Source organism: Protomyctophum parallelum (assembly GCF_964188405.1).
Source record: "Protomyctophum parallelum genome assembly, chromosome: 1".
Taxonomy (NCBI): domain Eukaryota; kingdom Metazoa; phylum Chordata; class Actinopteri; order Myctophiformes; family Myctophidae; genus Protomyctophum; species Protomyctophum parallelum.
Window position 1 is genome coordinate 65,759,373 of NC_139697.1, and position 24,070 is coordinate 65,783,442.

At 42.3% G+C, this 24,070-nt stretch overlaps 2 protein-coding genes across 2 annotated transcripts in view; both read left to right on the top strand.

Moving 5' to 3' along the window:
• Positions 1–355: 355 nt before the first annotated feature.
• Positions 356–5,315, top strand: LOC310875382 (uncharacterized protein). Its single transcript, XM_083788591.1, has 7 exons — positions 356–538; positions 988–2,103; positions 2,214–2,366; positions 2,698–2,841; positions 2,925–2,995; positions 3,665–3,805; positions 3,945–5,315. Exons 1-7 carry the CDS (start codon positions 438–440, stop codon positions 4,178–4,180), a joined length of 1,962 nt encoding a protein of 653 aa, XP_083644717.1. The 5' UTR covers positions 356–437; the 3' UTR covers positions 4,181–5,315.
• Positions 5,316–6,646: 1,331 nt separating this feature from the next.
• LOC310864628 (forkhead box protein O1-A-like) overlaps positions 6,647–24,070 on the top strand; it is a 21,139-nt gene continuing 3,715 nt past the window's right edge. The window contains exon 1 of the mRNA XM_083773316.1: positions 6,647–7,416. Within this exon, the coding sequence (XP_083629442.1) occupies positions 6,826–7,416 (591 nt within the window). The 5' untranslated portion in view covers positions 6,647–6,825. The remainder of the gene's footprint in view (positions 7,417–24,070) is intronic.

Consider the following 24,070-nt stretch of genomic DNA (forward strand, 5'->3'; position numbering starts at 1 on the left):
TAGGATCATCACACTGTTTTTTTTGTTCTTTGTTTTTTAGCAATATTTAAGTGGGAAAGGATGACACCGAAAGGTTCTTACAGAGTTAGGATTAGTATAATAGATATAATATATATATTATATATAGATATAATAATGTAGATTTTTACCCGGGTGAAAAAGGGTATTCTTATCGTCTTATAAAACCAATATTAATTAGCATGCATAATCGTAAATATTTGTAATAATATATGTTGTTAATGTTCATTCAAAAACTTCAAATAACTACTTTCGCGATATAGAAAAGTCCACATTTCTACGTCGCAGAGCTCTGCTACGGCGGAACTACCTTTGTGATTCAGTTCCACGGCGGTGCCATATTAATGTAACAACAAAGGGAACCGACTGACCCCATGCTTACTGCAAGGACGAACTTTCTTCTATCTTGATAAAAAACAATGTATAGAAGAGTGTTTTATTCGTTATATCGAGCTCGACATCGTGCAGCTGAGGCATGTGTGTTAACGAAATGCGACATACCTGCACTGACCGTTTTGAGGTAGGTAGGAATCGTAGGAATAGGATACGTGATTATTTGCTAGCATTGAATGTAATAACATTCAGGTTCTCATTCAGCATACCACATGAAATAAAATAGTTCCTTTTAGAGACACATGTTCCTTGTGTATACGTTATTACGTTCCCATACTTTACTTGCGCTTATTGTGTATTTTGTGTGTGACGTGTAACGTTAGATGCTTCCACTGTGTCTTCACACAAGACCTTTGAACTTGAAGAGACCATGCCACAGCCAGTTTGAGCCTTGTGTACTTCTATTAACATGCTTAAGAGCAGTGTTAGTTACCTGCTTCAAACTTCAACGTAACATTATTGGCTTCTTGTTTTCGCTTGAAACTATTAAATGCAAATACAAATATGTAATAGTGTGTACTGTAGAGTCCTGGTTTTCTCTATAAGTTTAGCTCTTCTTTTTACCTTTTTAAACAGGGTTGTTAATGGAGGAGTCAAAGCCCTTAGCACAAGTCCAGTCAAGTACTGTGAAAAGAATGATTCTCTCCCTCCTAAGCAAGATGGCAAATCCTCAACGTCTATGGAAGGAGAGGTTGATAACTTGGAAAACAAAGTTACAGAGATGTCCCAACAAGTGTCGGTGGTTGGAGTGGTTAAGTCTGAGCCTGAGGCAACAAGTACCATTGAGCAGATGCATGATATTACCATGCTGGAAGAACAAAAGTCAAACAAATCTACAAGTGAGGAAAGGCTTGTGGTTAGGCTAGAAAAGGGGAAAGAAGGGGAGAGTATGGTGGATGTAGGATTAGTTCAGACAGAGGCTGATAGTGCCATACAACAGATGGATGTTATTAGCACGCCAGAAATGCAACAGCCAAAAGAATCTACAAGCGAGGAAAGGCTAGAAGAGGCCAAAGATGGGGAGGGTTTGGTGGAGGTTGGAAAGGTTCAGGCAGAGGCAGATAGTATCAAACATCATATGGATGGTGTTAGCACACCAGAAGTACTAAAGAACACAGAACACAGTGACCCATCAAAGAGCAGGAAGGAGAGTCAGCTGGATCTCCTGGGGGTCATGAAGGTGGATGTCACCAGCAAAAGTGAGGATTCTGAGGAAAGGCTTAAGGTTAGGCTAGAAGGAGCAGAAGGGGAGGGTATGGTGGAGATTGGAGCAATTCAGACCGATGCAGTTAATACCATAAAACAGGTGAATATTATTAGTATGCCGGAAGTACAAAAGTCAGAAGAATCTACAAGCGAGGAAAGGCTAGAAGAGGCCAAAGATGGGGAGGGTTTGGTGGAGGTTGGAGAGGTTCAGGCAGAGGCAGATAGTACCAAACATCATATGGATGGTGTTAGCACACCAGAAGTACTAAAGAACACAGAACACAGTGAGAAAAACAGTGACCCATCAAAGAGCAGCAAGGCGAGTCTGCTGGATCTCCTGGGGGCCATGAAGGTGGATGTCACCAGCAAGAGGAAGTTTAAAAACATGAAAGTCATTGAAAGTTCCACACAGACCCCCAAGCCAGCAGCTATGGAGAGCACGGAGAGTATGTTTCAGAAGGCCACAGAGGATGCATCAGTCCAGAGGTGAGACGGTAGTTCTGTGTTAAACAAAGATATTATAAGCGGATGTGTGTGATGCCAATGCCATATGTTCTTACAACATTGAGTGATAACATGTCATTTTCCATTGTCAGTGACACGCTGAATCCTGAGCTGATTGCTGCTGCCTCAGCCGCTGCTGCCACTCTACCGAACCGAAGCCAGGCTGCATCGGATCTTCTCAGACAACTGAGGAAACATGAGGCAGTTGATGAGTCCCAGAAGAAAGGGGAAGTTAACAGCCTAGGGTATGTGTACTGTTCACTCTCTGTATAACATGAATGTTGTTAATATAGAGCTGTATTAAAGAGCAAGCTTGTATGAAATGCATGTTCTTAGAAAATTACTAAACTACTACTAAAATGTATTGGAATTTAGGTGAGTGACACATGATGACACAATTTCAGATATTTTCTCACAGTTATGTGCCATTTATTATAATGAAACCCAAATGAGTTTGTGTACACTTTTTAATGATACAAATTTACTTTGGTCCGAAACCCTCATTCAAATTCTGTGAAATGGAAAACACAAATCCCAGTTCCTATGTCCCAAATAATATCTATCAATCTTTCTCAGTGTAATCATTGCTGACATGAAAGTGGGGAGAGAGCCAAACAGACAGCATGCTCGGCCATCTAATCAGATCCGCTTTGATGATGATGGGCGAGGGTACGTACATGACAGAGGCATCACAGCTGAGCTGAATGGCGTCCGGAGAAGGCAAGTTATTTTTTATATTTGTGTCCATGTTTGTTTGAGGTGTACAGTGGACTTGATGTCTAATGCCCCTGCTTTGTTGATAGGAGGACCCTGTTTTCAGGGAAAAGACTTGGCATCTTTTCCCCCACTGTAGAAGAAGCTGAGTCCGCATTAGGTAAGGAATGCATATACCATAAATATCATATAAAGGGGCACGGTGGCACAGTTGGTAGTGCAGTCGCCTCACAGCTAGAAGGTCCTGGGTTCGATTCCCGCTCAGGACGCTGTGGGTGCTGGCGGCGTGTTTCCTCCTCCGCGAAGGCGGGGTTGGCGAAAGGGCCTTTCTGTGTGGAGTTTGCATGTTCTCCCCGTGTCCCCTAGGGTAGATACTCTCACAAAAAACATGCAGTAATCCTGGTCACTAAACTGCCTCCCCCTGGCCAGCCGGGGCGCCTGATGGAGGGGAAAGGAACTGGTTGGAATAACGTGTTCCTCCACGCGCTACGTCCAACCAGGGAATGGATATACAGTACTACTGCATTTGTCTTGATTTATGCCGATTTTACACACTTTTACCCACATAGATGTCAGTATGTGTACTAAAGCGTTTAAATCTTGGCACGAAGATATGCATATTGAGATTTGTAATGATGAGACACCAAAACAATCATTTTCTGTGTAGTTGGATTCATTATTTCCACCAGATCTTTGCTGCCATTGTATTCCAACACCTCTTGAATGATTACATTTATTTTCAATAAAATGAAACTCAATTTATGCTGCCTGTTAACAGATAGTTTAGAAAAAGGATTTGTTTACGTCACGACTGTTGTTGTGTTTTCAGCGAGGCCAACCCTATGGGACATTGACTTTACTAATCAGTTAGCTATGTCAACCAACCAATCACCCCGCAATGCCTTAGAAGAAATGGTTCAGTGGACCAAAGAAGGAAAACTGTGGGAGTATCCAATAAACAATGAAGCTGGTAGGTAATTGTTGCATGCTAGCCTAGAATAACACACAGGGAATGGGAAAGCCAAACATGAATTTGTCTAAGGCACACTACAATACACTGTCTGTCTGGTATTATACTTTCTTACAATGCTGCTGTCACTCTTCCTCAGGCCTGGAAGAGGAAATGAGTGTCCCATTCCATGAGCATATTTTCCTGGAGAAACACCTGGTGGAAGGCTTTCCCCAACAAGGGCCGGTGCGTCACTTCATGGAGCTTGTGGTGGCTGGTCTGGCCAGGAATGCTCATCTGACAGTCCAACAGAAGAAGGATCACATTTCATGGTTCAGAGACTACTTTCACCAAAAAGAGGATGTCCTAAACGAGGCAGAAGTTTACCTCAACTAACCTGTGTTTAGACACACAAGAACATGGCCTGGTTTTGTGAATGTATCTTTACTTTATACGGTCATCTTTGTCCACTGAGTGCAAAGATGTCCACTGAGTGCAACGTAAAGGTAAAGGATGCTTATCACCATGGCTCGAGTTTCTTTACATTTCCAGGTGACCCATTAGAGATGGTTATCCGACCTACAGTATAGTCTGGGCTTTATAGTCAAAGATCATGCTATATTTACAGTTTGTAAAATTTCATAGCCACATTCTATCACTGAACAGTTTTACTACTGTTTTGGGATAAGAGTGTACAGTACTGAAAGTTGAGTAAATGTAGGTCCCTGTGCATTATAGAATCGATGCAATTATCTAATTTATATTTTGCCCATCCATTGTCTTAGCAGAAATGTTGAATTACAATAGCTCTCTGTGTTAACACTGCATCTAAAACATGCTCCAAGCAAGGCAATTTATTAGCCGTTTTAAACTTAAATTGTGATAGCCATGCTGCTACTCTTGTCCACCTATTGCACTTGTTTGACGATAACTTAACATTACTAGTTAAGATCAGTGTAAACATTTACATACATGTAGACTAGAATCTGTAGACGGAGCCGATCCCAAGTTGACCATAACACATTTTGTAAATAATCATAACTTGCATAATTCTTTTCTAGGATAACTTTTCTCTATTTTGGACAGTCATTGTAGCACATGTTTTGTCTTTTCTTTTTGAGTGGTACAACCACTCCTATAGACGGCTATGTCTGTCCTGTCCAAGCACGAAAATATTGTTATAGCGTGTCACTGTGCACAGCCTAACACAGACACACAGGCCAGGGAGGAGGGCTAGTACAGTACAAGTAGGCCTACAGCACCACTCACTTCAGACGGGTCTGATTTTTTTTTTAACGGCTCACTCCGTGATGCTTGGTGAGCTTGTATATTATTTTCAAAAACATGGCATGCCATTAGTGAAAATAGAGGAGTGGTTAATTCTGCTGCAGGCAAATGGAACAGTGAGGTCAGAATATGTATTTGTAAAACATAAGATGTTTGCTAAGGAAACTACCAAATCTATTCAACAGATATGCAGCAGGGAACACACTGAATAACAAAATTGAAAAATAAATATATTTGTTCTCAATGTTTTTGCTGAACTGACTTTCTGAAATCACAACATGGTCTATTATTGGTTGTATGAGATTGTGTCCATGTCCCTATTTAAACCTGCCTCATGTTATGGTATATTTTACTTGTAACAAAAACAGGATAGCGGGGATCCTTTGTTGAGTGGCATAGCTGGCTTTTACACTTAGCAAGGTTGAGTGCGTGAAAACACTAGTATATTTCTTGTGTCAGAGTTCATATAAACAGTTTTAGTTCCCTGTTCTGAGATTATGATTGATGGTGGTTTTCCACAAGCCAATAATGAGGGCACACTAATGTCCAACACTCCTGATGCCAAATTGCAGTAAAACATTAATCCACAATGGTCCTGTGTTTAGCCTGAACCTCCTACATTTTCAGGAAGAGTGGTTTTAAGGGTGAAAAAAGAACACTATACAGATCCTATTTGATTACACACTTGTTCTAAAAACACACTTAGAAATCTATTGTATGAGAAGTTGTGGAAACGGAGCTTGCTGCACGTCAGTGGAAAGTAGCCAACTTCCTGAGGGCATTCCTCAACCCTGAACCTGTATATACAGTAGCTGTGTGTGTGCGTACTGCGTGCGTTGGCTTTAGTAGAGAGACAGGAAATGGACAGAATAGGGGAGTGACATGCAGCAAATGGTCCGGCCAGCACAGGAATCAAACCGTGGACTCAATGTCATGCAGGCATTAAAGCCTGTGTGTTGTGGCATTGCACCATAATCACTCAGCCAAGGGACCCCCAATGAATCTGTTTTTATTGTATCATTTAATCCTTTTCTAACCTGTCCTGTCCAGATTCTCAGAATTGCAGATGGCTTGCTCTGATGTAAACAGTCCACAAGATGGCAGCAATATTGTATTACTGGTGTTATAGAGTTACTGCATTCAACCCTTGAAAATAGCCTATTAGTTGCTTAAAAACAAATCAGAAGATGAAATATCGTTTGAAAAGTTGACAGTTTGCTTGCTGACTACATAGAAAAACTTTGTCTATACTGCTTACCTTTTATTTATTTAAATTATTTGTCTTCATAAACTAATGGAACAAACTACATAAAATAAAACTGAGTACATGTATGTAAAGTCAACCAAAAAATCCTAAAGAAAATATATGTAGAAAGGGGAAAAGAAACAACACTTTTACAGTATGCATCAATTAAATGTTTTCATAGACAGCATTATCATTGGTGGCTTGAACCTGTCAGTCAAAGCCTCAGTGGGTGTCTACCGTCTTCGTAGAAGGCGTTGGGCCATAAAACAGTGATTGACAGAGCGCCATACTCAAGTCTGTTGGTTACTGCAGCTAGTATGGAACTTTTCAGTGCAGTGGCGCTGTTGCAAGTTAACAGTCACTTTGGACAAATCTCAGCTCTGAGACTATTCAGCCTTGTCTAATGGAGTTAATGGCGTGATTAACCGCAGCAAATTGTAATCGTGGGAGTGGGAGATTTTTGTTGTTGGACGTGACCGTCTAGGCGTCTACCAGGTTATTATTTGTTATGGCTGAATTACCGCCACAGCACTTGGTTGAAATAGACCCGGACTTTGAACCACTCTCCCGTCCGCGATCATGCACTTGGCCCCTACCGCGACCCGAGTTCATCGCACCTGCCAGCTCCGACACATCTCCTTCTCCGGCGCCCTCTATTAAACGGGAGTCAAATGCGGAATATGTCGGCACCAACCTCGGTCTACTGGAAGAGACCGGAGACTACAGTGATCATAAACCCCTTCAAATGTGTAGCAGTGACTTTCAATGTCAGGAGAACTGTGCACATCATCAGCAGCCATCACGACCACATCAGCAGCAGCAGCACCCAAGTTCTCAGCTTCAGCAGCTGCAGGTGTCTGCGCTCGCTTCACCTAACGTTACCTGCAGTGCCAGCGGTCCCCTGGCCGCTATCCAGAGGAAAAGCACGTCGTCCCGTCGGAACGCCTGGGGGAACATGTCCTACGCTGACCTCATCACAAGGGCGATTGAAAGCTCACCTGAGAAGCGGCTCACTCTGTCCCAGATTTACGAGTGGATGGTCAAGAGTGTGCCATACTTCAAAGATAAAGGAGACAGTAATAGCTCCGCAGGCTGGAAGGTGAGCTCCCTGTCTTGCACATAATAGCCTATGCCCTATGTGACCCACGTGCGTGCCACACTGCAGGGCGCGCGCACACACACGCGTGCGCGCACAATCATTCATTTACAATCTCACAAATTACAATCTCGCGTTGCCCTACTTGTCTGGTGCAAAACTAGCAGTTTTGATTTATCATAAAATAGGCCTGCGTCAAGCAGGTTTGTAACCTGTAACATTTGTTTTAGGTCAGTCTGGTATTACATTGTTATTAGCCCATAATTTGAGTGTGTTATGTTAGTGTATTATAAGAGCTTTGATAATTGTTCAAGTTCATAACACTACGCTATATGCTCATTACATTAGCATTTTGTGCAACATAATGCTGTGCAACAGCAAAGACTGAAAGCAAGCAACAGGTCACTTACTCAGCTGATAGTTGCCAAGAGTATTTTTTCTGCTTTAGATCAGTGTAGCGAGAGACATGAAAGCTGGGAGAATATAGGGAAATTACATGCAGATAATGGCCCAGCTGGTCCGGGAATCGAACCGAGGACTCGCTGTGTCAGGCATTAGAACCTATGTGGTACATTCGCTAAACACTTGGCTATCAGGTCCAATCATTCCATTGTGATTTGCATGGGATTTTATTATTGGGGAAATTCTTTAATAATTCTGACCCATTAATCTCCAGGAGTGATGTTGCTATTGACACATTCCTCACTGAACAATAGTCATTTATTTAGGATGTCCTTTGGTTATTTATTATGTAACAACAAAAATGGGTTCATACAACCATTTTTCAATAGTGTTGTTGCAAAGGGTGTGCTGTGATTTGAGCATTTTTGATTGCTGTGCGGTTGTAGATGTTTGCCAACAACAGGCCACATTTACCCATGACATTGTGTGACATGGGTGCGCATAGAGTATAAAGTATAAGTTTGTCATTTAGCCTGTATACTACACAGAATACAGCAAAATCCACTGTTACTTTAATTACATCTAAAAGTGTAGACATAGAATGTGACAGTGTATGTGTGCAGTTGTGCAGTGACTGCATGGCCAGCTGTGTGCATGTTCCCACAACGCGCAAGATACTTTATGATTGAGAGGGTGTCTGTTTGTGCAAATATTGAATCCTGTACTGTATGTAGGCTAGGTGTCTCCTTTGTAGCCAAGTTACCTTTGAAGTCTTTGCGTGGTTTCCTCTGCCTGCTGTAGCACGTGCCTTTCTGCTGCCAGACAATTCTAGAGCAGCAGAATAGTGCAAGGTTATCTGATTGCAAACATGCCTTAGATGGGACTGAATTGGTTACTGCCTCTGGTCCATGACCTGGAAATAATTTACAACAAAAAATAATCAATTAGTTGCTAGTGAACAGATTGGACACACATGTTATTGAAACATACTGTAACTATATGCCCTATGAGTCGTTCATAGGGTTAAGGCGAGACAAAACTGTCACAGGTAAAGTATCTAGCCTGTCAAATATATGAGCATGAAACCATGATGGTACAATTATGGTAATAAAAAAGGTAATACAGTACAATGAGTGACATGGGGAAAAATCCTCAATTCCATTATATAAAAGTAGCAAAGATGAAGATTCAGGCTAAATTGCAAACTTTCACTATGATACATTTTGCCTTGATCGATTATACGGATAATAATTTAACTCCTTTTGGAGATAATTGTGAAAAACTTTTTAAAGGAGCACTTCACCCATTTCAACGTGTCGTTATATAATTGGTCCTGTCACTACTCAATTATAAGATGGCACTTTTCACTCTGTGTCTCCTCACCTGCCTACCAATAACATCATCAGTGGAAAAACGTATTTTTATTTTGTATTGATGCTAGAAGAATGGCTTCTGTTTCAGCATGCTAAACTTTGAAGGAATTTAAAAGCTGTGGTAAACTTGGAATCTCCATCCATGATGCCATGGTAGGTTAGGTTTCTGAACTGTCAAAAACCCATCTCTCTCTGAGGCTCAGAGTGGGTAAACCTGTTGCAATCTCATAATGAACATTAGAGGACCAATATATGTACATATTCAATATGTATATTGTGTATACACCGGTATATATAAAATTGTATTTTATATGTGCATACTTAGGGTGGTGGGAAATCTGGGAATATACCTATATCTTTTGCCAGAAAGCAGCACTCCGTAAATGTTCTTAGTTCCCTTGACAATAACAGGAGGCAGCACAAACATCTCAATCAATGTTGAGGATTGAGGGTGGGAGTTAAGGGGGGTTGGGGGGATGTTAGGAACCACGTCAAACATCCTCCATTCCAAAGTTCTGTGCTCATATCTTTGTGTCCCTGTCTTCTAGAATTTCCGCAGCGGATGCCACAGCATGGAGAAATGGATTGTTATCCTCTGTTCTATCAAATCCATTTCTGCTGTTATGAATTTTTCTTAAGCTGACATTGTGCATTGTCGAAGGGAAATTAGTTGAGGTTGGGAGTGTTGAAACATTCCACATTTTACATTAATTTGATTCATATTACTGTACTATTACTGTTTTTCCCCCCCAGCTCTTTGAGATAACTTTTCATTAATACATGCTGGTGCATTCATGTTACATGGACATCTACAAATGAGAATAACTCAAATAGTTGACCTCTCTTCATCTTTTATTATAACAGAAGGCAATACAATACAAACATTACGTCCTGTGACTTTAGTTTGGGGATATGGAATGGATAGGGAGCCATGTGATCCTGCATGTACAGTATAAGTAAGTAAATAAGTAAGTAAGTAAGTAGTAAGTAAATAGCTGTCATTAACAACAGCGGATTTGGGGTATCCTAGTATATTAGTGGCCTAGTGACATTTGGTCTCTCATGCCTGGGATTCAAATCCAATAGGACAAAAAGGTATGGCTTGCAGCTTTAACAATAGCTTCAGCGTTAACATAATTAACATAAACAAAACAATACACACATTCCATTCTACTTCAAACTCAACCTTACATACATTCCCATGATGTATCAGTTTTGAACTTTTTGACATTAAGCCAGATTTATAATTGTGCTGGTGTTCTGCACCGAAAATAGCCGATCTACAAGCTCACAATGCATTGCAGAATGATGCATTGTGAGCTTGTATAGACCTAATAATTTCTGTGCACGACACTGCATGCAACAAAGAATATCAAGCCCTTTACTGGGCCTTAGAACTACTGGCTGTTAGTTATTTTTACACTTTCCTGTTAACAAAAAAGCAGCACAGCCCCCCACAATGAGCCATGATGCATTTCCCGTTGGCTGGATGGAAAACAGGGCCATGTGTTAACATCTACGCCCTGAAAAACACAAGGGTCAGGGCTGGGGGGAAAAATACTGAGGAACAGGTCAGACTCACATACATGGGCAGGATGGTATACTATAATTTCTATAATTCAACAAACCTAGTACTTATTAAAAATAAGTCCGTAATCATGTAATCATATAAAGGAGAGAAACCACACTGTGTTAATTTATACACTTGTAACTCTGAAACTGTACCATTTGGTTACCTTAGTACACTCTCAATGTAAATTAACGCTGAGTCTGCACATCATCGGAAAAGTCATTCATTTGAAACTCTACATGTTTGGGCATCCCTCCATATACTGATGGTGGCATGGCATGGTGATAAGATTGAAACCCATAGTGGGTGGAGGGTGTTCAGTTGAACCTGCTGTGAAAATAAAACTCCACCAAGAACACTAGAAGTGGGTGTAGGAGAAGATAAGGACTGAGGATGCTGCAGCGACATCCTGTCTTCCTTATATTGCTGTTATTCATGGCTTGCCAGAACGCATGTGCCATCTGAGAGCTCAAGCTGTTTGGCTCAACAGCGAAAATCCTTGCCAGCCAGGGGGACTCTGCCATGTCCCCCTGGGGCGGTGGTGGTGAGGCCATGTCACAGACTGGAGAAACAGCAGTTTGTTTGTTTTTTTCAACTGGAACTCAGCATATTTCTCAATGAACTGAAACAGGTGCAGCAAAGTAAGTGGCATACTAGGCCTGCTGTGAAGAGTTACAATTTATAGCACAAGGTATAAAACATAAGGGAATACAGGACGGTTGCAGCAGCAAATTAACAACATGAATAAGCGATAGGAGAGTTTTACAGAGCCACGCCATAAAACAACAGGATTTGGATGAGCTGTAGGCCAAGGCATCTAATTAGTTTGGTCATTTGTGCAATATTAAAGGATAATGTTTAGAATTTTACCTAATTTGTTTGAGTAGCATGCATAACGTTTGTTTTATTTTGACAGTATACTGTATGTACCAACTGTTTGCACACCGTTTCGGGACACATTCCTGGGAAAAGAAAGGAGCCACTGAAAGAATCTGAGAAAAGATTGAATGAGCATCCGCTATTTGTCTTGAGATCACGAGGCTACAAAGAGACCCATGAACATTAGAGGCCCCACCGAAATGTCGAAGGAACCCCTTGAAGAGAGGGAGCCTTGGTTTAGAGGGAAGGAAGGAGACAAGCAGCCGTGTGGTGGGGGGCAGTCAGCTGACTGGCCCGGCTACGAGGTCTATGGGTTGAAGGCTGAGTAAAGTCCAGTGTCTACGTATGTGAACTGTGGAATGTGTGGTATGTAAAGTTGACGCATTGTCCTCCAGCCTCAGCAGGATAATGGTCCCCCTATAGATTATGGGCACACAAAAACCTGGCCTCAGAAAACTTTATGCAAATGATAAATGGCATGGGTGCTCCTCCAGAGATATGCTGGAGGGGAGGGGGAAAAAAGAAGCAGATTCAAAAGTAATCCAGACTAAGGGTCAATCCTTTAAATGCTACTTGCCCTTTAAACTGTGTGAATTGTGCAAGGAATTTGAGTCACTCTTTAGATTAAGTGCAGAAACGTTTCAGATAAAGATCCCAATCTCTGTCTCAACCTTTGTTGTCGTTGAAGTCGGATATGTCAGATGAGGACACCTGTCTTGTGTCTGTCTGGTGTATTGTCCGTGTTTAATGGCCGCCCCCATTGCATTTCACATGGTTTGACAAGTCTTGTTTGATGGGGGGAGCGGGCCAGAACACAGCCACCAAACAAGACTGTCTTTGGCTTCGTACACACATAGGCTTCATACACACATATCAGACGAACATGCTCTGTGCTGTCCGTGTTTCATGGCCGCCTCAATGCTTTTCCAATGGAAGTCACATGGTTTGATCACCTATAGACCTGGGATCCACTGAGGAGATTGTAGTGGATCCCAGGTCTATAGGTGACCACACCATGATCACCATACATGGTCATGACATCAAACAGGTCACCTCCTATAAATATCTAGGAGTGCACATGGATTGTGATATGAGCTGGCACTCCCATGTGACAAGTATGTGTGCAAAAGTACACCAGCGCCTTCATTTTCTCCGTAGGCTCAGACTTTTTGGTGTAAGTAGAAACATAACGCTGATCTTCTATAGAGCTAGTATAGAGTCAATTCTAAGGTATGGTATCCTTAGATTAGCCAAAATGGCAGGGAAGATCATGGGTATGTCTACACCTCCGATCACCCCCCTGGTCATCTTTGAGCAGGCCACCATTGGACAGTGGTCAAATTACTCCTACAGATTTTGTCCAAACATCACTCAAATCGGTTACGACACATTACCTCATTAGCCTACCTCTATAGTCGTGTGATTAAGACGTATCTGTCTGAATTTTGATTGGCTTCCAAAATTTGCAGGAGTGGCCCGTTTTGAACGAAATTACATAATAATATAACTCATTAACTGATTGCAGTGAAACCTTGCATGCACATTCCCTCTGAAATGCTTTTTGCTACTACTCAGTGTGTACTAAATTGGTACACACTGTCTCTGTAGTCATGTGATCAATATGTATGCGTCAGATTCTTCAGATTCTATTCTGATTGCCTACGATTTGCTTTCAAAGTTTAGTGGTGGGTCCAGTTTTGCATGACATTCTTTTTTTTAAGATTAGTTTTTTTTGCTTTTCTGCCTTTATTGATAGTAGGCTATCAAGCGAAGATGGACAGGAAAGGGGGAGAGACATACAGCAAATGTGGTCATGAACGGGACTCGGACACGCAGTCAGGTCAAAGCCTATATGTGGCATGCACTTGGACCACTTGGCCAGCGGGCCCCCAGTTTTGCATGACATTCTGCAAGCACCGCTGGAACGATCGGCACCAAACCTCTCTATAGTCATGTGATCAAGACGTATCTGTCACATTTCTCATATTCCATTCCGATTGGCTATGATGATTGTCTTTGCGCACACATTTCCACTAAGTCAAAGTTCTTTCAAATCTCCTCGTTGATGTTTTGGCCTATAACTCTTGAACCGTAGGCCGTACAATCAAATTATTTCCCCCCTAGATTCCTTGGACCATGACGCAATTTATAGGCCCTGTTTGTGCCAGATTACACTTTCTACCATAGTGTGTTTTATCGTTTTATTTACTCCCTAATCCAAGACTCATCATCCAAACCAATTGCTGTGCTAGCTACAGACAATTTGCTGTGGTGATCTGAGCTGCTACTGGGCTTAAGTAAAACTAGGGTAGGTTTATGCATTTGAAGGTCTTTCAATATTCAATCGTTCAGTGGTTTTCACATCTAAAGGAGCACAGGTCCACTCCTGGTCCATCTGGTCCACTCCTCAGAAACATAACAAACGCTGTCTGTCTTGTCCTGTTAAAGTTGAACCTACTAACTGTATACGATGAAGAAGCCATGTTTAGTCTGTTATTAAACGTTCTATAAAATCGCCATATTTAAAAGTTAAGTAGTATAGTTTTTAGTCTAGTTGAGTTTAGTCAGCGACTTTCCATTCTTTACACATGACTAATTGTTATTTACAACCCAGACACTGGACACCTGACATGTGACTTATTGGGAGCTGGTGATTGACTGTAGAACCTGACATTGTGTAGAGTATGACCTATATTCATACCTTAAGTACCTGTCCACCACCTAACAAGGGATAGAAATCCACAAACCACATTGACACTGAAATAAAACAGTTACTGATTTGAATATCAGTTTCCCTCCTCAGTATAGTTATTCTCTTGGGGCTCCTGTGTGTGGTTGTGCCTCATGCCACATGTACAGTAAAAGCATCTTCTAGAAAAATTAACAAACAGTCAAGCAACTCTCACTTTGGCTGCACCTGTCCCTCTAACTGGGCCTTGTTTGTTTACTTAACCTGTGACCGTTATTGCAAGCCTTAACGCTTCACTAAACCAGGCATAGCAGCTGTGTCAATTAGTTTGTTTTGACGTTTTGGAAAGAGGAGTGTGATCGTGGAACCATTCTCAAGAGAACGCTGATCCTAGATGAATGCAATAGAAACACCATAATGAGATCCATGTTTCTTGTTATTTATGTTGATATTTTTGTTCATAGAAAATATTGAGGTGATTAGATTTAAATGTGAAAACCGCTGAACCATTGAATATTGAAAGACCTTCAAATGCATAAACCTACCCTAGTTTTACATAAGCCCAGTAGCAGCTCAGATCACCACAGCAAATTGTCTATACCTAGCAATGAGCATAGCAGTTGGTTTGGTTTCAGTAACATTTCATTAACAATAAACTGATTGTGTGGAGAATAAAACTCCCTTCTCCCCTATGTTGATACCTTCCTATAGCAGATACTACTGCTTACTTATATTCAGTGTTGGCAAGTAACTTAAGTAATATACTACTTTCAGTAATATTATTACTTTTTTCCAGTAATATGTAACTTAACTAGTTACTTTCACATTTTGAGTAATAATATTACATTTACTTTTTTCCAAAAGTAATATTATTACTATTTTCACGAGCCTTGGTGGAACTGTGGGTTTGAGTGTTTATTTATAATGGTAGACTGGATAGGGGTCAAGTTGCTTGGCAGATTGCTGATCTGCTCTAGATCTAGACTCTAGAGCGGATACGGAAACGATGCACACTCGTCGGTATGTATGTGTGAAGTATCGGATGCAGAAGGGCGGGCCTTAAACCGTCCGGAACACGGAACAACAACCTAAACTAGTGTGTGTAACTTGTTAGACTGAACTGTTAGAGAGAAGAGACGTAAACAAACTAAGCATGGAGGAGGTGGAGGAGACAGAGACACCGGCACAACAAAGCGTTTCAAAAACATTCAATACTTGGAAAACATTCAATACTTGGAAGTATTCGCATCATGTTGAATATGTCCACGATCAAGGATGGTGGAAGGGGGCCTGCTAATGTTGAAAGGGGGGCCTGCTAATGTTGAAAATGCAAAGTAAGACTTTTGGGGACAAAATTACTGGGGGCGAGAGAAAAAAGTAATAAGTAAAGTAATAAGTAACTAGTTACTTTTCTCAGGGAGTAATAAGTAGTGTAACTTTATTCCTTTTTTTAAAAGTAATAAGTAATAAGTAGTATATTAGTGTTAAAGTAATATTTTGCCAACACTGCTTATATTGCACCTCTCTTGACAAACAGGACTGGCACAGACAGTATAAAAACTATCAGATCTAGACAAGCCCAAGATGGGAAACCAGTTCTTATTTGCTAGCATTAGTTTATTGGTGTAAACTTAAAGCCTTAGTTTATTGGTGTAAAGCCTTCTCAGAAGCATTGGAGGATTGGATTTTGGAAGGAACTTGGAAGTTGGATGTCTTGTCAGGGTTGCATCTTGCAGCTTGGATCTTTAGGGTGATTGCATGCAGGGGGCGCCTCCTGAGTCAGTGGAGCAGAGGATGTCTTTTGTTCTCTTTGAACTGAGGTAAGGTCTGTCTGAGACGAAGATTATGCCACACGGACGGACTAGGAGAATGCCTGCATCCACAGCCCAGTCATGCGATCCATGATCTTTTGTTGGTTCTTATCATATCCCTCCGGAATTTCCATATCACTAGCAATGGATCAAGCATGCAGATTGGTTACTAGTAGGGTTCTATTAGGTAGATGTGAGAATTAGAATGCCGTGCTTCTCACGTCTCCAGTCTTCTGCTAATGACTCATTTCCTCTTAAATGTTCACTTGCTGAGAGTATGTAAAAACAAAAGAGAACAGACGTATTTTTGTGGCAGAGAGGGCAACAGTTACAGGAAGGAGGGAAACACCCTTCTAAAAAAGATTCTGATACAAAAGAACATGCATCATATTATGAACTGTAGCCGTTGAACATGCAGTTAATAATGAAACTGTCAGATGTAATAGACATTTTTTTAATCTGGTCTCAGGTGTTTCCAAGCACACAATGCATCTAATCCACATTGCGCCATGGGCTTATATATCTGCTGTTTTAGGCATGTGACACCGCCATACGTGGTAGAACAAATCTGGCTTCAGGCGTAGTAGTCTCTGCCAACGTATGGTGCTGGTCCAAGTACAGTATGGAGACTGGATGAACTGTGTGGCTCAGGAAGGCTTTTCTTAATGGAGTTTGTTTGTAGGAGGTAGAGGGAGGAGTTTGGCTGTGGAGGAGCAAGGGTTCTGTTTCAGTAGATTCAGACAACAGACCGTCCAAGCCAGCGTGTCATGTCTGATGCTTCCTCTCTCCCTCCTACTCTCCCCTCCAGCCTGTGTGCATGTGTCTGTCAGCGCTGGCTGCATGGGTGAGGGGCTCCACGCTCGGCACAAAGTGAACTCATCGACCCCAGCACTCACAGCAACAACATTGTCGTATCATTTTGCAGTGGTGGAAAAAGGACTTGCATGTTTTACTTAGGCAAAATACTTTGTTAAAAGTCCGGAATAAAACATTTACTTGAGTAAATGTACAAAAGTATTGGAATCAAAATGTACAGCAGCCACTTTTAGTGGATTAAAAGTACAATATTTGGATCCGAGATATAGTAGAAGTAAAAGTATTGGAAATACTTGTACTTAGGTAAATGTACTTAGTTACTTTCCAGTACTTTCCTGTCATTTTGCCGCCCTTCCCATCCACACCTCGAACTCCCTAACCTCTCCTCTGTCCTCCCATAAAATATCATATGTACCCCCTTTGCCCTCTCACTCCTGAGCTTCACAAGACTGCTGTTGATACACTATTACCGGTATTTGTTCACTTTTCTGTGGTTGTCTGATATCAGAACAGCCATCCTAATACTAAACAAAGTTGTTTTAGGTGTGTCAAAGAGGGACTGCTGTAATGTTAAACCAAAAGTAAACAATCAAATTGCTTTGCAAAACCAAGTTGCCTCCACAACCTTTACTACAAGTTCCCGTATGGGAAATCAAACATCTACTGCGTGCAAAGATGAACCCCCCCCCCCCCCCCCCCCCCCCCAACAGAGTTGTTAGGCTTCTGGGCTACAGACAGGGCTAATCTGCTACACCAGACATTTATACTGCTTTACACTTCTCTACTAACCTTTTGTCAAGTTTGCAGTAGTAGCCAGTTCTTCCTTTGGTTAATACATTGGATATGTTGCCTGCTAACTACTTTATCGTTTGTCTTCAACCTATGGAGTTAGAACAGTCTCAAAAGGTTCACAGTAAATAACACAGATTTGTAACTCACAAGTTCAGATTTGCAACTCACGTGAGTGAATTTGTGTTTCACATTTGTGTTTTGTATCCACAAGTTCAGATTTGTGTTTTGTATCCGTGTTTCGTATCTGTGTTTCGCATCTGTGTTTTGTATTTGTGTTTTGTATTTGTGTTTTGTATTTGTGTTTTGTATCTGTAATTCGCATCTGTGTTTTGTATCTGTGTTTCGCATCTGTGTTTTGTATTTGCGTTTTGTATCTGTAATTTGCATCTGTGTTTTGTATCCGTGTTTCGCATCTGTGTTTTAAACACAAATAAAAAACACAGATGTGAAACACGGATACAAAACACAGATGCAGATTACAGATACAAAACACAAATACAAAACACAAATACAAAACACAAATACAAAACACAGATGCGAAACACGGATACAAAACACAAATCTGAACTTGTGGATACAAAACACAAATGTGAACCTGTGAGTTCATTCACGTGAGTTGCAAATCTGAACTTGTGAGTTACAAATCTGTGAGACTTTTGAGACTGTTTTTGAGACTCTTCTGACGTTGGGCGTTAACGAACGTCATCATTGGCTGAGGGAATCTGTCAATCATTCTGATTGACAGATTCCTCTGCCAATCAGATCGGTCCGCCTTCAGCCAATCCTATGGCTCCTTACATTGTAAGGGGGGGGGGGGCTCCTTTTGCAAGACCCCCCAGTAACTCTGTCATTTCTCAACCGTTTTGGACGGGGGTGGGCTCGTTGGAATCATGTCGACCCCCTGGGGGTGTCTTTGGGGGTCTCAAAGATCGGGGACCCCCAGGGACCCCCTGGGACCCCCCGGGACCCCCAAATGGTAACTGTCATTTCTCAACCGTTTTGAACATGGGTGGGCTCATTTGAATTGTGTCGCCCCCCCTGGGGGCGTCTTTGGGGGTCTCAAGGTTCGGGACCCCCAGGGACCCCCCGGGACCCCCAAATGGTAACTGTCATTTCTCAACCGTTTTGAACGGGGGTGGGCTCATTTGAATTGTGTCGCCCCCCTGGGGGCATCTTTGGGGGTCTCAAGGTTCGGGACCCCCAGGGACCCCCCGGGACCCCCAAATGGTAACTGTCATTTCTCAACCGTTTTGAACGGGGGTGGGCTCATTTGAATTGTGTCGCCCCCCTGGGGGCGTCTTTGGGAGTCTCAAGGTTCGGGGACCCCCAGGGACCCCCCGGGACCCTCAAATGGTAACTGTCATTTCTCAACCGTTTTGGACGGGGATGGGCTCATTAGAATCGTGTCGCCCCCCTGGGGGCGTCTTTGGGGGTCTCAAGGTTCGGGGACCCCCAGGGACCCCTGGGACCCCCAAATGGTAACTGTCATTTCTCAACCGTTTTGGACGGGGGTGGGCTCATTTGAATCGTGTCGCCCCCCTGGGGGCGTCTTTGGGGGTCTCAAGGTTTGGGGACCCCCAAATGGTAACTCTGTCATTTCTCAACCGTTTTGGACGGGGGTGGGCTCGTTGGAATCATGTCGACCCCCTGGGGGTGTCTTTGAGGGTCTCAAAGTTCGGGGACCCCCACATGGTAACTCTTGACATTTTCATGATAGATCTTTATTGATGGGAGGGAGACAGAGAGAACCATTTATATTGATCTGCAAATTCTTCTTACTATAGCTCTCTCTCTCTCACACACACTTTTCAGATATCACTTGATATGGACATTTAACCAAGCTATTTCCCTCTGACAAGGCTCGCCGTTACCCGACAAAACTGTGCAATTACTCAATTACTGTGCAATAAACACTCAAGCCACAACGAAAATGTATTTTGTTGCTTTTATATAAAAATAGAAATAAACACATACACTAATAATAAACTAATAAACTAGACCAGTCCGTACGATGTGTGAGCTAACTAGCATGGTTCGGTTGTTAGCATTCCTCATTGAAGCATGCAGTAGTGCAAAGCAGGTACATTTTACTGTAAACACAAAAATAGACGAAACACACCATTAACAGCAGATATACCAGCCACAAAAGTCTCTGTGCATTTGCACACTTCTTTTTCAAGTCATGATTGATTGATTGGTTTATTAAGTTTGCAGAATTACAGTACATTTCAAGTACAACTCTAACAAAACGGTAGAGAAATGACAGAGTTACCATTTGGGGGTCCCTGGGGGTCCCTGAACCTTGAGACCCCCAAAGACGCCCCCAGGGGGGCGACAGGATTCAAATGAGCCCACCCCCGTCCAAAACGGTTGAGAAATGACAGTTACCATTTGGGGGTCCCTGGGGGTCCCCGAACCTTGAGACCCCCAAAGACGCCCCCAGGGGGGCGACACAATTCAAATGAGCCCACCCCCGTTCAAAACGGTTGAGAAATGACAGTTACCATTTGGGGGTCCCGGGGGGTCCCGAACCTTGAGACCCCCAAAGACGCCCCCAGGGGGGCGACACGATTCAAATGAGCCCACCCCCGTCCAAAACGGTAGAGAAATGACAGAGTTACCATTTGGGGGTCCCTGGGGGTCCCTGAACCTTGAGACCCCCAAAGACGCCCCCAGGGGGGCGACACGATTCAAATGAGCCCACCCCCGTTCAAAACGGTTGAGAAATGACAGTTACCATTTGGGGGTCCCGGGGGGTCCCGAACCTTGAGACCCCCAAAGACGCCCCCAGGGGGGCGACACGATTCAAATGAGCCCACCCCCGTCCAAAACGGTAGAGAAATGACAGAGTTACCATTTGGGGGTCCCTGAACCTTGAGACCCCCAAAGACGCCCCCAGGGGGGCGACACGATTCAAATGAGCCCACCCCCATCCAAAACCGTTGAGAAATGACAGTTACCATTTGGGGGTCCCGGGGGTCCCTGGGGATCCCCGAACCTTGAGACCCCCAAAGACGCCCCCAGGGGGGCAACATGATTCTAATGAGCCCATCCCCGTCCAAAATGGTTGAGAAATGACAGTTACCATTTGAGGGTCCCGGGGGGTCCCTGGGGGTCCCCGAACCTTGAGACCCCCAAAGACGCCCCCAGGGGGCCGACACAATTCAAATGAGCCCACCCCCGTTCAAAACGGTTGAGAAATGACAGTTACCATTTGGGGGTCCCGGGGGGTCCCGAACCTTGAGACCCCCAAAGACGCCCCCAGGGGGGCGACACAATTCAAATGAGCCCACCCCCGTTCAAAACGGTTGAGAAATGACAGTTACCATTTGGGGGTCCCGGGGGGTCCCTGGGGGTCCCGAACCTTGAGACCCCCAAAGACGCCCCCAGGGGGGGCGACACAATTCAAATGAGCCCACCCATGTTCAAAACGGTTGAGAAATGACAGTTACCATTTGGGGGTCCCGGGGGGTCCCAGGGGGTCCCTGGGGGTCCCCGATCTTTGAGACCCCCAAAGACACCCCCAGGGGGTCGACATGATTCCAACGAGCCCACCCCCGTCCAAAACGGTTGAGAAATGACAGAGTTACTGGGGGGTCTTGCAAAAGGAGCCCCCCCCCCCCCCCCCCCTTACAATGTAAGGAGCCATAGGATTGGCTGAAGGCGGACCGATCTGATTGGCAGAGGAATCTGTCAATCAGAATGATTGACAGATTCCCTCAGCCAATGATGACGTTCGTTAACGCCCAACGTCAGAAGAGTCTCAAAAACAGTCTCAAAAGTCTCACAGATTTGTAACTCACAAGTTCAGATTTGCAACTCACGTGAGTGAACTCACAGGTTCACATTTGTGTTTTGTATCCACAAGTTCAGATTTGTGTTTTGTATCCGTGTTTCGCATCTGTGTTTTGTATTTGTGTTTTGTATTTGTGTTTTGTATCTGTAATCTGCATCTGTGTTTTGTATCCGTGTTTCACATCTGTGTTTTTTATTTGTGTTTAAAACACAGATGCGAAACACGGATACAAAACACAGATGCAAATTACAGATACAAAACGCAAATACAAAACACAGATGCGAAACACAGATACAAAACACAGATGCGAATTACAGATACAAAACACAAATACAAAACACAAATACAAAACACAAATACAAAACACAGATGCGAAACACAGATACGAAACACGGATACAAAACACAAATCTGAACTTGTGGATACAAAACACAAATGTGAAACACAAATTCACTCACGTGAGTTGCAAATCTGAACTTGTGAGTTACAAATCTGTGTTATTTACTGTGAACCTTTTGAGACTGTTCTAACTCCATATCAACCGGAATGAATAAAAATAGCTCAAAGTGAACTCATCAACCCCCCAAGTTCATTAACAAACGGAGGTAAATGTTTTAATGATCACTCTGTAGGCAATTTCAAATTGTCACATGCTCTGAAATGAATATATAGAAAACACCAATGTGGGAATATCCATGTTACCTATACATTATTGTATGCGTAGTAGTATTATAGTACATTTGTAAAGAGATTGTGAGAGTGCGAGATTTAGATGAGAAATAAATCAAGATTTTAAATTACATTTTAAGTATAGAATAATCAAATTCCCCTGCAGTGTATGAAACACAAGAGCTGACAAAACGTTTTTATGATAGGGATATATAATGATTATATATTTAAGGGAAAAAGATTTTAGTGGTTAAATATCTTGTCAACCTTTCACAAATAGCCTACTACTTAGAAACAATGTTTGAAGGAGACCAAACATTAAAAAAATAGATATGTCGTATAAAAATGCAGATATGTCGTATAATGTTCATTGTCATTCCTAATGTTACCAACATAAGGTCAAAATGAGGCATAATTAAAGGCCTTGCCCATTGGGTTGGGTTTTACTCATTAGCTGTGACTTCCTGAAGCAATGATTAGCAATAGTGAAATTACTCGTGAGTTACCAGCCAAAGAGTTACTACTACCGATACTATTATTCTGTGAATAATGCAGATTAACAAATTAATTTATTGGAGATTTAACCCTAACTAAAGTAGAGACTATTGTCGCATTATGTGAGCAACTTTATCTCCATGTATCCTTGTAGAATCTTGTGGTTAGGGACATCTGGCTTTAGTAACTGGAGGGAGTTGCTGTTGGGTTCACATGGGCATTTAGGGGAAATTCCCTGGTTATGTTTTCTGTCTTATGTTGCATTTTGGTCCTTTTTTGTACTCAATATGCATCACAACAGTGACTTGGAACTTGTATGTTGGGAAGATTTTGTATAGAGTCTAGACAGACTAGACCATGTATCTGTTTTCTGTCTTCAGCCCCTTGCTCTCTGTTCTGTTCTACAGTACATACACATGTGTAAAAGAATGTTGAGGAGATACGTAGGTACGTACCAGAAATGCTGTCTAATTCTGTACAATGAATTGTCAGATACATTTTTAGTCCGAGCTACAATTTGAGGTAGAGTTTATGTGAGTGAAGGAAGAGTTTAGTCTAAAATACACCATTAGAAATGTTCTAAATTAATGTACATGCAATGACAGGGTGGCCTACAGACTTGCCTATAAGGTCACCGACATGCTTGAGGTATGAACCAAGCAAGGCAGGTTCTTTATATAAGGCATTTAATGTAAAGGCATGAAAATGCATTGAATGTCTATTGTCTGTGTAACATTCATATTAGTAGTCTTTTTGCGACACCTGTTGTCATTACGGTATTTGTCTATGCAGAAGTATTGCTCCAAGCAGGGAGCATTGGAGCAATACTTCCTAGCCCTGAGGATATTTTGGAATGCTACAATAAGTTGTCAGAAACTATTACTATTTACTAATTACTGTAAAATATATAAATAAATACATTTCCAGTACATTTCCAGTGCCTACATAATTTTGGTGCAAGTATCGGGGGCAGACACTCCAGAATAAAAATATTGCTTAATGGTGTTTACTGTTAGTGAAGTTGTCAAAATGATTATTGTGAAAGATACTGTATAGAGCACCGAAGTCCTGACGTAACTCGCTCATCCCGACCATTCCCCTGGTTCGCGGAAGTAATTTCTCTATGGAGAATAACATGGGGTGATCTTAATATCGTCTACTATAAGCGTTGTGGTCCAAAAATAAACAAGCTATCTCGGCGTTATTGTCAGGGAGGTGTCTCTGTATTGTTTGCAACAGTCAGTCACTCATATATGATACAGTCTGCTTCTAGCGAAAATGTAACTAATTCAGTAGCAGTAACATTAGCGTTTTCTCTCAGTCAGTTGATTCTTCATATCCATATGAGTGAAGCGGCCGGGGTGA